General features: G+C 39.0%; 1 protein-coding gene across 2 annotated transcripts in view; it reads left to right on the plus strand.

The window, feature by feature from the left end:
* Positions 1-17042, plus strand: part of LARGE1 (LARGE xylosyl- and glucuronyltransferase 1) — a 286954-nt gene that overhangs the window by 68145 nt on the left and 201767 nt on the right. For both annotated transcript variants that reach the window (XR_012835612.1, XM_075753793.1), the window contains exon 3: positions 16616-16802. Coding sequence is in view for 1 of the 2 variants with exons in the window: in XM_075753793.1 (XP_075609908.1) it covers positions 16697-16802 (106 nt within the window). In the remaining variant the exon portion in view is untranslated. The remainder of the gene's footprint in view (positions 1-16615; positions 16803-17042) is intronic.

Genomic DNA, 17042 nt, shown 5'->3' on the forward strand with positions numbered 1-17042 from the left:
TTTTTCTGACAGTGTCACAGCCTGTGAGTTGTTCCTCATTAATACAGCTATATGAAACTGGATTTTTTTCAGTTCACATCACATTTTGTGTGTCTTTTTGGCTTTTTCTGCAGCTTGATGGGGTACAGCTTTGTCCATGTTAGCAAATACTGAGGCCCAGCAGGAGTGGATTTGTAGAGTGAAATAGTTGGTGCTGAGGACCCGATACACAGGCTGCATTCATTCAAGGTTTTTACAGTAGGCTAGTTACAGTCTTGTCCCAGCAGCTGAGCATCCGTACCATCCCTTAGCATACACTCTGGAATGCATCTTCTGGTTTTGTTTCATACTGAGAGTATCCAGTTTGTGCCGTCTCAGACTCCTCAATCATGTACCTCTGCCTTGGGTAAGCAGGAATGCTTGGGGTGGTTGTGTCAAAAAGGATGAAGGTATTTCTCCTCTGAATTAAAATGCTGATGTAAACTCACTCATTGACTTCTTTCTCAGCTGGAGCTGAAACTGCCTGTTTCCCTGCTTTTTTCCACATTGATTTACCAAAAGGAACGGAGATTGAATTTCTGGGACATATGTCATGGTAGCTGTAGGGTTTCAATTGATAATGGTACTGCTATTAGCATGCTGATTGAACTTTTTTCCCCATAAACTTCTGAATTTTTATACCTCCAAGTCTTTCATATTACTCACACAGTGAAACAATTTTAGATGTTCTTATACAAAAATCTCTTAACCTCACAGATGGCACTAAAACCTAAACAAAACCCAGCATGTCATTATGAAAAAAATAAATTAAAAAAATACACAAAATGTGTAGGTCTGATTCATTAATCTTTGTTAGTGGCACTTAGACAATATTATTGAGCTACGGTGGTAAAATATTAATGAGGACTGAGGTATTGCTTAGATGAGATATTTTCACTGCGGTTAGGCTTTTTGGATGCTTCTAACTTTATCATTGACTTGCTGTGTAACCAGTAAACTAAATTTTCCTTAAATTCTTAAACTTTTTACTTTAAAGACCCAAGGACTCCCAAAGACATGTAAATATTATGACATTTAATTTAGAGATCCTGGTATCTTAATGTCAGAGTACATTACAGGAATGTTAGAAGTGCTAAAAAAAAGTTGAGACCTTGAAATGAAGGCTGAGAATAGCTAACCCCCCCCCCCCCCCCCTTGTTTATACTGCTAAAGTATTTTAGTATCACAAGTAGTAAAATTATATTCTCCCAAAGAACTATTTCAGTGTTTCACAATTTTTCAAGCCTGATAAAATCCTGCTGTCAGTTCTGTGCAAAATCCAGTTTTCCTCCTGAACTCATTTGTGTAATTATTTGCCAGCATCGCTTTAAGTATTAGAAGAGTGACACGTACAGTGTTTGATCATATTATTGAATATAGCTTTGAAGATGACAAAAAATACCTCAAGATGTATTACACATTCAACATTACTTCTTCTGAAGTGTTTTTAGACACTAAAAAGTCATGATGCAACCTATAAAGTTCCACTTCATACTACAGGTTTATAATATTAATCTGAAAAGGTCTTAACATGGCTTCTTATTTCCACATGACTACTTGGTAAGATCTTCTCAACAGTTAAAATATTAAAGGACCTCTGCCTTGATCGGATACAAACTACTCCAGGCATCTGTTTTATTGAAGTTTATAAACAGTTTGTCATCACACTGTGTTTGGAGGACAATATGACATAGCAGACCCAGCTGATGTGTATCTGCCTGAATCGGGCTCAGAAATTTCAAGAGCTGCATGGTATCAGCCCGAATTTGTGATCAGAATCCAGTAGCGGTTTGAACTCGGTTCCAACAGATATGTGCATTTTCCCTAATGCCTGCAACAGCAGTGCTAACCCCAACAATTTTCTCTGGAGCCATGAGGAGGTGGCATTTTATGTCAAGTTCAGTTCTTAAAGTTCTAATATAAGCTTTCATTTAAAAAAAAAAAAAAAGTTCCTGGTTTTCCTAGTTGCAAGTATAATTTGAGATATGAACTTTCAAAGCTTTCTAATCTGAAGGTGATATTTAAGAAAATAAGACGAGCAGCCCCTTCTTCCCGTCCCCCAAGCTGGTAGGGGCTCTTTTTTCAATTCCGTGACACCTGCGGTTGTCAGGCTGCTAATGCTTGTTGTGAAAATGGCCACTTAGGCAGAAATAAGACATCTTACCATAGTTTAAGGGGCATTTTACAGGAACACCATTTTCTCTAGCATATTTTTCACTCAACTATACATTTTTATAGTCTTCAGCCCTCCTGTCCAATTATCTAAAGCTTCAATTTCTTATTTAAAATGGTACTTATTGTCGCTTTCAATATATTTCACTGTCTCTCTCTTTCAAAATCAGTTTGTAAAAGTCTTTACCTGTAGAGATGAAATATAATTTTAAGGTCAGCTGTAACAGTCAATATTAACAGGTTTCTTTATTCAAGTCTGTTTAAAAAGTAAAATATTCTTCTAACTACTGTATGTGAGCGAGAAACTAATACATTTCACAAGTTTTAAAATGCAAAGCATTAGTCCATTTTCTTACACAATGCTAAAAGAGTACATAAACTTGACAAAATACAAACAATTAAAATCCATATTTAGCATTTTATCAAGTTGCAGCCCGTGAGGAGTAAATGTATTTTCTTTCAAAAACTATCTCATTTTAGAGAATTTGAATCAAAATTAAGATGATTGTGATTGGTGGCGCTGAAATATAAAGTCAATCACATGCGCTTTAGAGCTAATGCATGCTACTGAAAGAAACCCCTTCACATTTTTTTTCTGCTTTCACAGGGGATGTTTTAGAATACGGAAGAGATAAGAAATGCAGTTATGGCCAAAGAATCAGCCACTTAGGTCATAATTTACCCTGTAATTACAAAATTATGCCTAAATATCAGCAAATGTAAGATCTTGCTATTCTTAAGACTGCACAAGATGTTTTTAGCATATTATAGAAGAGGTATAAATAGCCTTATATCACTGAGTAGGTCTGTCCCTCATCTCCAGCTTTGTCATTCTTAACACACTCAAAATGTGCATTTGAGCTGTCTTCATCTCATGTATAAGAGCAGCTTCTAATAACTGGAATACATTTTAAGTTTCTTTTAATAACATGCTATAAAAAATACAGTCACTACAAGGTATGTCTTGACATTTCCATAAAACAAGGCAGATGAAATAAGTCTTATAATTTTGAATCATTTTTGACAAATAAGTAAAAGAAATTGAAAACTTAACTTCAGAACTTTCAAGACCAAATAATAAGTAAAATATATGCAATTTTTTCCCAGCAATTAGTGGTGAAAAAAATACTCTAATTTTCTTCTAAGCTGTGTATCCCAAAGTTTACGTTAGTACTGTGAACTGCAAATGATGACATATTATCAAAGTTCAAACCATTTGATTTGAGCATGTTCCCAAAATTTTCAAATATTCTTAATGCTGTTTCATTGTTGTGTTGGAAATAAAGGATTTACTTTCTCTTTCAGCTGAGCAATGATATCTATAGTTTTAATCTTCAGCAGCCAAAAAAAAAAAAAAGACCCCCAAGCTCTTTTCAGTCTTTTTTTTAATCTTTTCATCAATTGAAAAAGTAGTTAATATAATCTTGGCAGTAAACTAAACTTGTCCTACCGATGTCTATCCTCATAGCTATGGGTGAATCTTGGAAAAACAGTATTATGTAATTTGTTGTCCAAACCAACCAATCTGTGTGAATCACTAGAGCTAATAATAATGTGGTACATTTTTGATAATACTATGGACTACTTTTGTTGCCCTTCAAATAACTGCATTGTTATGTCCTATATTTTTGCATCTCCTAGCAACAAAAAAAGTTTTAAAAAGTTTTATTTTTAGAAGTGTGCTAGAATTGTTTTCGCGTTCATTATATTTTCATGGTGTCTTACTGACAGTTCCCTATAAGCAACTGAGAAAATTCTTCTGCATAAAATGCAGTTATCTATAGTGATTATTGCTATCTGTTGCAATACATATTAAGGTATATCTTACTTGTTGGTGGAACACTGGCTTTGGGGTCAGTATCATGATCACGGTCTCTGTACTGGTATAACTGAATTGATCCCCTGTAGTTTATGATCATTATATCTGCTATGTACCTGCAGTTTATGTGGCCCGTAGATTCTAAATATTGCACCCAATGCGGTTATGATAAAAGATAATGCTTACAATACAAGAACAGGGTAAACAATCTGTAGATAACAAAATAGATGTTATAGCAGTGACATTTATACTGCCAAAGGCATTGCCTCCAGAGAGCACATCCTGATCTGCAGGCCAAGAGGTGGAGAATGGCTGTCATTCACAGCACTTGGCCCCTGTAGAGCAGGCTGGCTGCATCCGTGTTGCATAATATGCTTTGCTTAGATCTCCTTTGAGTCCCAAGACATTTGTTATTTTTCTTTCTTTATATGATTCAGAAAACTGCCACAGTTCACCCAAGTCATGACATAACGCAAAGGGTATATGTTGTATTTCTTGAGGCGTTGCTTGATGGCAGCGCCCGAAGGCAGCAAACCTGCTGAGGCAGTGCTGGGGGATTGTTGTCGAGCTCAGGGAGCAATCTCATCCATGCTGTCTAGAGGGAATGGTCCCTGTAATGAATCTGCTTCAAAATGTCCCCTGAATCTGTGTCAGAAAGACCTGGCTGGCTCACTCTGAAAGAAAGCCTGGGAGCCGAGAGATGTGTAGAGAACTGTAGTAGATCACAGATCTGGAACAAGCAAGGGAGCAAAGTTATTAATCAGTATTGGTACACAAGGGGTTATTTTAACTGCAGGTTTATTAGTTAGACTAGCTTTTCTTTAAAATATATTTCAAATGTATTCTTTTGGCTTTGGTATCTGTTGAAGTTATGTATGTTCGTTAATATACATGTGTTTGTATAAAGATATATTTAAGGATCTTTTGGTTTTAAACTGTTACGAAGATCTAATATTCAGAATTGTTGCAGAAACAAGCCTTCAGTATTGAAAGCTCAGCTATCTTTCAGAATTCTCTTTAAAGGTGTGAATATTCATAATATGACTCTCAGTCATTTCTACTCGATGTCTCAGTGTGGTGAAGTACTTCCATCCAGTCAGCAACAGCCTCAGCCTAGAGAGTGAGAAACTCCTTCACCTTAATTCTTCTCTGAGACTCTTACCCAGCCTTTGTCCTACTCTCAGAAGACCCATTGTTGAAGTTGCTAGAAGGTAGCTTTATGTTTGTTCTGAATTTATATTAATGATTGTCTTACAACATAGAAAGTGTCAAATTACCTTAAAAGGTACTAGATTGCAGAAGCAGAGTTAGGAAAAATAGTAAGAGGTGTTATTCCTCTCTTTCCCTCCCCTCATCTCAAACACCAGCCAGTGCAGAGCATGCTCTTATGTTGTATGACATGTCCATAACTGCACAGTACCCTACATCCTTTGATGATCCTCAGCATCATTGTTATCCTCTTTCCCTTTTGTAAGAAAAGATCTAGCAACCTCCTTTCTGCCCCCAAAAAGATGAATTTTAATGAAATTTAAAGTGGAAGCATTAATTATGAGCATTTGAATAAGGTCATTCTTTTCAGTATATTCATTTTCTTTACAAGAGACTTGCTAAATATTTTATATTTATTATTTCTGCACCTTCATCTAATTGCAGAATTATAGGAACTTCAGAGAACAATGATGATGATAATGAGATCAGTAAGAGATTATAAAGACTGAAGTTCTCATGCAGAGGAACAGTGAAATGTTCAGTGAAAATCACTACAGTTTGAGGAAATGTGGGGAGAGAACATAGAAACCCTTAGCCCACTGCCCTTTTTCTTTAGGCAGGCTACCCTTCCTCAGGTGATAGTTTTTAAATTAAGAGCAAAGAGCTATTGAAATTACAGATTGGTTTGAAAGAACAGTATTCAACTTGCTTTGTGCACAGGATTGGACTAGATGACCTCCAGAGGTCCCTTCCAACCTAAACTAGTCTGTGATTCTATGATTCTATTGAAATACTAACTCCACACATGGAAAATTTGGATTCTTTAGTAAGTGCTTTTGTCAGTGTCTCCTCTTGAGCCTAGTTTCTACAGCTTTGTTCAGCTTCGATAACACCTTTCATACTCCTTTTGTAATTGCATTAAACTCACATGCCATTCTTGTCTAATACCCACATTAATCTGTGTAGTGCCAAATAAGAAGCCATGAGAAATCTGTATTTATAAATTCCAGTTTATAAAGCCCTTTTCCAGTGTTCCAGTGTTCAAGAAAATAGTCCTATGTGAAATAACCTAAATCCGCAGCTGCCTTCCCTATTTAAAAAAGTGCCTGACACGAAATTATTCTGCAAGAGCTTTGCTTCTATGTCAGGTAAAAACAAGGAGTATGGAGAGGAGCTACCTTTCCCATCAACTTGTACAGAATCCAGTCAACCCTGGGAAAGCCTAGGGAAAGGGATAGTCCTTGTAGCCTGCCTGGATGGTACCATACTTAAGAACAAATAAATGCTGGACCTTGACACACTAGGATTTCAGCAGGAAACTTACTAAAAAAGGTAGCTCACAACTAATGGTGCTATTTGATGTTCTGCAGTAGCATCAAAGAACTATTGAGAATGTATAATGTGCTTAGTGAAGTAGCACTGTAGTCATAGCAAAGGATTTGTCTTCTGCTGTGGGTTTAGTAATATTTAAGCAATATGTAGTGATGAGGTGAGAACTTTGGTGCTTACATAAAAAAAATAACTTCTTGTCTATTAATTATGAGAGACTTAGTCCATATTTGTTGTTAATTGATGCAGGTTGAATTGACCTTAGTGAAGGTATATTGATTTATACTAGCTAAAAGTTTACCCTGGGGTTATCTGTGTGTTTTGGTCTAATTGTTTATGCACATTATTATTCATGCATAGTGGAGTAAATGTTAGTTGGAAATGTTGAGGATTTAAATTGAATGGCCACTATATGTTTTATGACTGGGTACAAAATTGTAGAATCACGGAATCATGAAATTAAGTTTGGAATGGACCTCTGGAGATCGTCTAGTCCACCCCCCAGCTCAAAGCAAGGTCAAATAAAGACGGTTGCTCTGGGCCATGTTCAGTTGAGTTTTGAATGTCTCCAAGGATGAAGGTTCCTCAACCTCTCTGGCTGTGTCCTTGCACTGGGGAGCCCAGATCTGGACACAGCACCCCAGGTATTTCTCAGCAGTGATGAGCTGAAGGCAAGGATCCCAAGGAGAGCTCCATGCATTTCGGATGCTCTCACATACAGGGCAATTCCTCCTCCTTGCCTTCTTGGCTAGTCCTTCTGAAGAAGCCTGTAGCCATCCATTACCTGATTGCTGTAGACAGGTAACTCCTGTCCATCCACATCACTCAACATCCTTTGCTTGCTGATCCAATCCACTACTTTCTCATTTGTTGGTGGGTGTTCATCTCCCTCCTCGTTACTCAAAATTTCATTCCTCACCAGTTTGGCCCCGGCCTCTTGGAAAAGACACTTTTGCCCCATGTGGTCAGATGGATCCTGTCTCTTGTTAGCAGTTCTGCATTCTCAGAGAGTCCCATGGTTGTAAAATCAAAATATCTCTTGTCAATACCAGCTGCGCAGTCAATTTTTGACCCGCTGGATCTATTCACTGTTCCTCAGCTCCTTCCTCCTCGCTGTCAGGATTGAGAGCACCACCTGGGCCCATTTCTCTCTCTTTTTATTTTGTAATTTAGTAAGAGTATTTCATAAAGACCAATTTGCAAGTCCAATGCCAACTTTTATTTCCATCTGACAAGTAAGTAGCTGCTGTAAGTGTGTTACAAATCCCCATGTAAAACTAACTTGTAGTTTGAGATCTATGCAGTAAAATAAAGGGTTCTGTTGTTGTTGCTGTTGTTGTTGTTGTTGTTATAGGACTTTGTTTCATAGAGGGACATAGATTCTTGTGTCAGGGAGGAACACTTCAAGCAATAATGGTTTTCTCCTGGGCAAAACTTTCTTATGAATCTTTAATCAATTTGCTCATTAGAGCAGCTTTGTACGTAGAGGATTCTAATGAAGGTACACACTGCTTTTGAATGAGCATCCAAGAACTTTACCTGAGAAGCAACGTATTAGCATCAATATTCTTGAGAGGTGTTACATATGGTTCATGTAGCGCCCTACTTCTGATTTAAAGACCATTTTCTTTTCTATGTGGTTGCATGCACACAATACCTAAGAAAGGGAATTAAAGAATGGACAAACCTATGACTCTGCAGTATTTGATTATGAAGGAGAAAGATGTCCTGGTATAGAAGCAGGGAGAGCAATGACACAGCAACATACTAATGTTTTCTTCTAGCCAAGAGCAGGTTGTGTGTTACTTTTTCTTCTTCCTCCTGCCATTATTTCAGGTGGAGAGGCCTGGATGTGGAAAGATTGTAAAATCATAGAATCGTTTTGGTTGGAAAAGACCTTTGAGATCATCCAGTCCGACTGTTAACCTAGCACTGCCAAGTCCACCACTAAACCGTGTCCCTAAGCACCACATCTACGTGTGTTTTAAATACCTTCAGAGATGGTGACTCAGCCACTTCCCTGGGCAGCCTGTCCCAATGATTGACAACCCTTTTGGTGAAGAAATTTTACCTAATATCCAATCTAAACCTCCTGTGGCACAACTTGAGGCCATTTCTTCTTGTCCTATCGCTTGTTACTTGGGAAAAGAGACCAACACCCACCTCGCTACAACCTCCTTTCAGGTAGTTGTAAAGAGCAATAAGGTCTCCCCCCCTCAGCCTCCTTTTCTCCAGGGTAAACAATCCCAATTCCCTCAGCCGCTCCTTATAAGACCTGTTCTCTAGACCCTTCACCAGTTTCATTGTTGTTCTTTGCACATGCTCCAGCACCTCAATGTCCTTCTTGTAGTGAGGGGTCCAAAACCAAACACAGTACTGGAGGTGTGGCCTCACCAGTGCCAAGTACAGGGGGACGATCACTTCCCTAGTCCTGCTGGCCACACTACTCCTGATACAAGCCAGGATGCTGTTGGCCTTCTGGGCCACCTGGGCACACTGCTGGCTCATATTCAGCCGGCTGTCGACCAACAACCCCAGGTCCTTTTCTGCTGGGCAGCTTTCCAGCCACTCTTCCCCAAGCCCATAGTGTCGCATGGGGTTGTTGTGACCCAAGCATAGGACCCAGCACTGAGCCTTGTTGAACCTCATACAGTTGGCCTTGGCCCATCAATCCAGCCTGTCCAGGCCTGTCTGTAGAGCCCTCCTACCCTCAAGCAGATCAACACTCCCGCCCAACTTGGTGTCGTCTGCAAATATACTGAGGGTGCACTCGATCTCCTCATCCAGATCATTGATAAAGCTATTAAAGAGAACTGGTCCCAATACTGAGCCCTGGGGAACACCACTTGTGACCGGCTGCCAAATGGATTTAACTCCATTCACCACAACTCTTTGGGCCTGGCCATCCAGCCAGATTTTTACTCAGCAATGTGGAGCTTTGTCCTTTTTTTTAAGCCTAAAATTCAGATATGTAGTAATGTTGTGCTCTGAATGTAAACCATGATTCTAGAGCAGAATTACTGTAGTATTGAAAGATTCTGTATCACAGTTATTACTGCTGGTTGGCCATGATCTCTGGTATGTTTATAAAAAATTCAATAACATTAGGATCTACAATTCTAACGTATTCTAAGTATGTATATATAGTATCTCGTTAGACTTCAGCTATACACAATCCAAGTCAGGCTCTGTTTTACTTTCTTTGAACTGTGCCCAGTCCTGAGATAAACTGGGGAGTCAGGAAACACTGGTGCTGTATGCCCATACAGATGAGGGGGTACAGTAAAGCAGAGTTTGGAGAACTCATTGAAAAACCAGGTCAGTAGCTGCTTTGAAAATAAGTATCATTCTTGGGTTGCAAATGAAATGTGAGTAACAACAGGCAAGATTGATCTTTCTGTCATGATTGTGTTTTGTTGCTGCTATCTCTTCTCAACTGATAGCCTACCCCCCCCCCCCATATTAACAGTGACATTTTAGTGGAGGCTTAGGAAAAGATTCTTATCCTGTTGATCTTAAATTGTGTTATTCCTTGATAATATTTTTAAGGTTGCAGCTTTCCTTCTTTTGAGCAGTCTAAAGTTGAAAGGAAAAAGGAATGCCATTAAAAATGCATATATAAATATGTATATACATGTACATATATATAAAGGAATACATAGGAATGAAAAAGGAAAAATGTGAAAGCGTATTATTTATTTACTTCTCTCTATCTGTGACTACTGTCAGGATAGATCCCCATTCCTGTAGTGGTGTTGCTTACAGCTGGAACCTTCTAGAAAACTTTGATTAACAGGACACTAATAGAATTTTCCTTGAGTCACAGCACATACTGAGTGAAGATATAAAAGCAAGTGTCAATCCTGTGTGCCCTCGGAGCGGTTAGCACAGTTCCAAGGCAGAACTCATTTGTGCTGTCAACTTATTGGCTATTTTCTCTCTTACAGATAGGAGTATTTTCTTGTAACTAGTTGAGAAAGAGTAAATTTGGTAGCATTTGGAAACTCTGCTGTAATCTGTTCCTTTAAAGTGGCTTCACAGAACTTCTGAGGTGGATGCTGACTCTGAGTTTACTCCAAATCCTTCTTTAAAGTCACTATACTGTAGGATTAAGAAGTCTGATTCGGGGGGAAGATCTCCGATGCTGAGAAAATTTCGAGTTTGGGAGCAAAGAGAGCCTTAGATTTTGTCTCTGTAGCTCATTCTTCCATTTGGGAGAAGAAGGAGTTGATGAGAGTAGAGATGGCATTTTACTTCAAAATGCTATTTCTGTTCTAAGAACTTGAGAATTGGAGTATGTTAGCAAAGGGATGTTTGTTTAAATAAAGATTTACCATTTAATCCTTTCATCTTTTATTTTATAATGTTGGGTTTATTCCACACCCTGCCTTTATGGAACCAAACTTTTGTCTAAGATCACCAAAAAAATCTGTCACATGACAATAAACTTCCATAATTGGAAGACCACAAAGCTGCAAGATAAAAAGCTAACTATCGAGGAGTAAACTCATTATAATCCCACATCAGCAACATTTTAAAGAAAAACAGAAAAATACTGGCTGCGATGCTGCTTTTTTTCTTTAGGTTATTTATATTTTGAGTCTGGCAAAAAACTGTGAAAAATCTCTCGTAAGGGATGGATGCTACATTGACACAGAGCCAAAGGAAAAGCTTTACAGTAGAAATTGTTCATTGACTCTGTGACTGCAAGTGTGGAAAAGCAGAATTAGATACCATTAATTCAAGAAACGTAGCAAAGGCAAGGCACGGGATTGGTGTACAAACAGCTTTATCTGTATATATTCATTTCAGTGGCTCTGAAAACAAATGGAAGATTACTGGGATAAGATTAACTGTAACAAATGCAAGGGAATGTGTGAAGCAGTTGGAAAAGCTTTTTATAGTAGAGCAGTTAAATCTAGTTAATTGTGTTTGATTTTTGTTTTCATAATTACTTCTATTGTTTCACTGAACTCCTGCTGAATGTCCGACATAGTTCAGCTGTCGTGCCATAATTAAAAAAATAAATTAATAGAAACTGAATACCAATGTGATTAGTGTTGTGTTACATGCTTTAATATATGTTCTCTCATACTGGTTGAGAGCTACTTCACGCTTAGCTGAGGAGGTAATCCTTGATTTAAAACAAAGCCACCACTCTGACAAGATAGTGTAGTTAATGGAAGCATTTGTCCGGATGTGAAGGTAACGAAAGTCATTCTGTTCACTGTTGCCACATGGTAAGAAGGTCATGAGTAAGTCTTTGTAATGAGAAACCCAATTTATTTTAATTCCCACTGTGACTCCTCACACAGGCATTGTCCAAGCTAGTAGCCTTTTGTAGCACCATTAGCAGTAATCAAGGATGAGCTGGCCTGAGGTTGCTGTATTAATGTCTGTTGATCTGTACATGTGCAGTACATGTATAAAATGTACATTTTTATAAATCTTGAACTGGGTATATTGTAGAAGTGCAGAGCATCTGATTTACTGACAGCAAGACATACATGCATGATGCACGTACAGCTAACTTTTGTGGGTATTACTTATTTCATCAGATTTCTGAAATATAATTATATGATGCTCTTGGAGCACGTTCAGTACATAAAAATTTGAAGACCAAGGTAGAAGAATATCCTGAAATGCATGCACCTTCCCTGTATCTGTGGCACGAGCAAAAAGTCTGATTGTGTCTGGAGGAGTGAAGCTGAGATCACGTTTCAAACTGCAACCCCCTTACCAGAAACTGTTCCAACTATTCCCTTTCACTCCAGGGCTGATTTTGGTTTCCCTTGTTTTGAGATAAATCAAATCTCCTCCCTCTGGTGACCAGTGATAGAACCCGAGGGAACGGAATGAAGCTGCAACGGAGGAGGTTTAGGTTGGATATCAGGATAAGGTTCTTCACCAAGAGGGTGGTCAGGCACTGGAACAGGCTCCCCGGGGAAATGGTCACAGGACCGAGCTTGACTGAGTTCAAGAAGCATCTGGATAACGCTCTCAGTCATATGCTCTGATTTGTCTGGTCCTGTGTGGAGCCAGGAGTTGGACTCGATGATACTTATGGGTCCCTTCCAACTCAGGATATTCTATGATATTCTATGATTCTATGAAATAAAGTTGGCTAAAGTTACAGATGTTCAGTGTGGCTTAGTTAGATGTATCTGAAAATACTAACCTTGGGCAACAGATTAAAGAGGAGCCACTGGCTATTTTTTGATTGGAGTATTGCACCTAGATCCTGTGCTTAATTTGGCCAGTTACCTCCTCATCCTTTCTTTTTTTCTTCCAACATATTCTATGCTATGTATTTCTGATTACAGGTGTTTAGTAATGAAAGCTGTTAAGATTGAAAGCTATCAGGAGGAACACTGCGTGGATTTGCATAAATGAACCGTTATATAGGGTTTGTCATTACTGAAAATACAAATATAGCTAGCAGTGTTACATCTGAAGTAGCTTCATTTTTAGCCTGTACCATGAAAGTGCTTTGTAAGACCTTTTAGGCAGGTGACAGTCTGATTCAGTAGGACTATGGCTTGAGGAGCAGTGGATGCTGTAGAAGTCTGAAAGGCAGTGGCAAGCTCATATGGCAGAAATGTGTGCAGTGCTACCCTGTTGTTCTGTGCCCAGCCCTTGTTCCAGCTAGTGTTGTCAGTTACTTTCCTTTCATGACGATATCAGGCTGGCACTTATTCAATTGAAAGGAAAACCAAGTCAAAGAACTGCAATATCTTATTTCAGTTTATTTGACGATGGTATCTTAGGTAAAAATCTTCATGAATAAAACCAGTAACAAATACAGGATTGAGCCCAAAGCCTTTACTTTAAGCTAAGCATCTTCATTACCATTCATGGACCTTTTATACAATTGCTTGTGTAGGGTTTGCACATGATGCATTGTCTAGTTTGGAAAGAAGTACTCAGCAGGTGTGGTGATTTTGTACACTGAAAATGAATATTTAAGACTCAAGGGAAGCTATTCACAGCTTTGGGGAGGTGGAGAGATAGTAGAAATTTCCTTTAAAATAGTTTATGGCTCTTTTCTCTTTTAAAGCACCATTAAAAGAAATACCTCAACATTTCCTAGGGTGATCCATCACAAGCTGACTTGTCTGTCTAGGATTTTCCCAACTGTCTTCCTAGTTAGATAAAAGATGTGCATGAATGTGCAGAATGATTTGGCTGTTTTGTCTGAATGATGACAATTTGTAGAAAACTGAATTTGCCGCTGGCCTGGTTTCAGCTGAGAGGGTTAATTTTCTTCATAGTAGCTCATGTGGGGCTATGTTTTGGATTTGTGCTGGAAACAGTGTTGATAATATAGAGGTGCTTTTGTTATATGGACCTGTTGTTGCTGAGCAGTGCTTACACAGAGCCAAGGCCTTTGCTGCTTCTCACACCACCCTGCCAGGGGGATGGCTGGGGGTGCACAAGAGTTGGGAGGGGACACAGACAGGACAGCTGACCCAAACTAGCCAAAGTGGGTATTCTGTACCATATGGCGTCATGCTCAGTTTATAAGGAGCTTGGGGAAGAGGAAGTGGGTGCGGGGGGCATTTGGAGTGATGGCGTTTGTCTTCCCAAGTAACCATTACGTGTGATGGAGCCCTGCTTTCCTGGGGATGGCTGAACACCTGCCTGCCCATGGGAAGCGGGGATTGAATTCCTCGTCTTGCTTTGCTTGTGTGCGTGGCTTTTGCTTTACCTGGTAAACTGTCTTTATCTTAACCCATGAGTTTTCTCACGTTCACTCTTCCCGATGCGGGGGGAGTGAGCGAGTGGCTGCGTGGGGCGCAGCTGCTGGCTGGGGTAAAACCGCGACAGCCACTTTCCTTTGTCACTGAATTGGGAGTTCAATATTGCTCCTTAGACTTTATTAATTTGTTAGGATACTTTACATTCATGGGGCAGAAAAGCTGGATTTCATCCTCCATGTTGACCTGTTCAGAAACTTAACTTGCATGGATGTTTAAAAGAATATATAGGAAACATTGAATTATTTCTTAAATATGCAGCCCCAGGATGAATTAATCCACTACCAGCACTATAACCCCAAGCTTCAGAGTCTGGGTGTCATCAGTGTACTTTTAACAGCATGATATCAGAAACACGTGGTGTTGACTCTTACTTTGCCACCTGTGGGTTTTACAGGTATCATTGATAGGACTAGTATGTATCCAGTGCATGTTGTATTACAAGATGTGGCTATTTGAGAATGACCCTGCTTGTAAGGTGGTTTTTTTTTCAAAGATCTATTTTTCTATGCACAGATTGATGTCAGTGGTGTACACCATGATGTTAAAGAAAAAAAATACAATTGCTACTTAAAGTAAGTGATTCTGTGCACTTTAAAATATACACACATATAACAAGTGTAAAACACAGAAGCCAGGAAAATTATCTGTGTTTTTCAAGTAGGCATGTAAAGGACTCTGTTCAGAGTAGTTGTACAAGCTATGTGATGTAAGGAAAAGAAATGAAATGTAACCGTTATCCAAATACAGTGAAAAATGATGAGTTCTCCACAATTTATCTACCAAAAGTGTGTCTCTAACACAGTGACTCTAATACCACAGTTGTTAATATTAAGTCTGTCCACATATTTTGTGCAAAATCTCTGTGGTGAGGCATTCATTGCTTTGAAAAGCTGACACAATGGAATGCTTTTTGTGCTGGCTCTGGACAAATTATAGTCCATTTTATCAGTTCCAAGGTCAGGAGTACTATCACGGCTCTTAAACTGTAGTGTAGTAAAGTGGGCTGTATTGAATGTTCGAGGAACAGCTGTAAGTTTGCCTGATTACTGCAGGCAGGTATCTCCAGTAGCGGAGTTCTTTGTCTGAACCCATTTGTCTTGTCTATAATTCTCATTTTTTGCTGTAATTTGATTTCAGAATTGACTTTCACTGCAATATACCAGGAGTTGTAGAGCTTTGATATATTTTCAAGACACACAGTAGCCATTGTTAATACGTCAGTGTAGAAATGCTTTAATTGCTGATTTCAGCTCTAGTGCTGGTCTAAGTACAAGTCAAAGGGCTCTGTTATTAAACACCTTGTACTGCCAAAGCCTGTGTTTCTTTCCCTATCGCTCTTGTGGACGTTCTTTTTTTAAAATTAGAAAACATGAGCCCTTTCACACAAAACCTGAGCTAGATTTGCATGGACTTTCTTTCTCCAGCTTTTCTAGTCTAACACTAGCCTTTCCTCTCTTAAAAAAAAAAAAAAAAAAGCCAAAGCTGTGAAACATTATCTTTATGCCCTGCAAGCCTGCACTGGTGCGGGAATGTTAATTTTCCTGTGAATAAAAATCATCAGATTATTTTGCCATCTTGACCTCTGTGAAATGCGGAATAATTATTTTAAACAAATTAAGATCAGATTTATTTTTTTTTCCTCATAATAACAGTGGCGCTCTCCAGAATCCCTTTCTTTTCTCATAGCACACAGTCTAAAGCTCCTGATATCCCCTTTTGTGATTAAGGAAACTTCCTTGCCCATTTTGCTCTTTCCCTTCTTCCCTTTTATATACCACCTCATCAGTATTGCTTTTTGATTAGCGAAGCGGGTCATTTAAATAACATCCCTCTGCCCCCAAACTTTGCCTTTCATTTTTCAGTTCACTCTGTTGAGCACGTGACCACCTGCAGCCGCCGGCTCATTGATCTGCTGGTGTGACTTTTGCTCTTTGGGAGCAGGTGAAGAAATACAGGTGGCTTTTTCTTATCTGCCCAGGGGCAACACCACGCTTAGGCGTCAAAGAACCCAGAGTTTCTGTAGAGTGAAAGGATGGTGAAAAAAACAAATACAGGTGATGTCTCTTTGTAAGATTAGCTCTGAGTGTGTTTGGGTGATATGATGAGTTTTATTGACTTACTGTCTTAGACTGACTTCTAAAACTTACTTTATTATTAAGTATTCATGGATAATGTTGAAATAAGTACTGCTTTGCAATTGCGGTAACCCTATTTTTAGCCTTGTTCTTTTAACTCTTTAGGAACACTGGCATAGTCTACCTTTCTGTAGAGAGATAAGCTGTTAATACATTTTTCCTTTCCTTTTCAGGGAGTAATATGTGGGAGGCTGTGGACTATTTGCTTCCAACATAGGAACAGCACTGGGTTGGGAATCTGCACTCCTGAGAGAATGCTGGGAATCTGCAGAGGGCGACGGAAATTCCTGGCTGCCTCTCTGACTGTCCTTTTTGTCCCAGCCATTACGTGGATTTATCTGTTTGCTGGGAGTTTTGAAGGTAGGAGGGGAATAATGGCTGGGGGAGGGCATGTTGAATGATTTGTATTAGAGCAGACAAATGCAGATCAGACACCATTAATTTTATTTCAATAAATCTGTTTTGGCTTGCATAGGAAACAGTTCCCAAGGTGCAGATTTCAACAAAGGGCCTTCCTTAGCTTGTTCTTACTGCTGAGGAGGAGGTAATTGTTGACTCCTGTTATTTGATTTTCCTCTCATCTTTGAACTTTTAAAAAGT

Source organism: Balearica regulorum, chromosome 1, assembly GCF_011004875.1.
Source record: "Balearica regulorum gibbericeps isolate bBalReg1 chromosome 1, bBalReg1.pri, whole genome shotgun sequence".
In the NCBI taxonomy this organism is placed as follows: Eukaryota; Metazoa; Chordata; class Aves; order Gruiformes; family Gruidae; genus Balearica; species Balearica regulorum.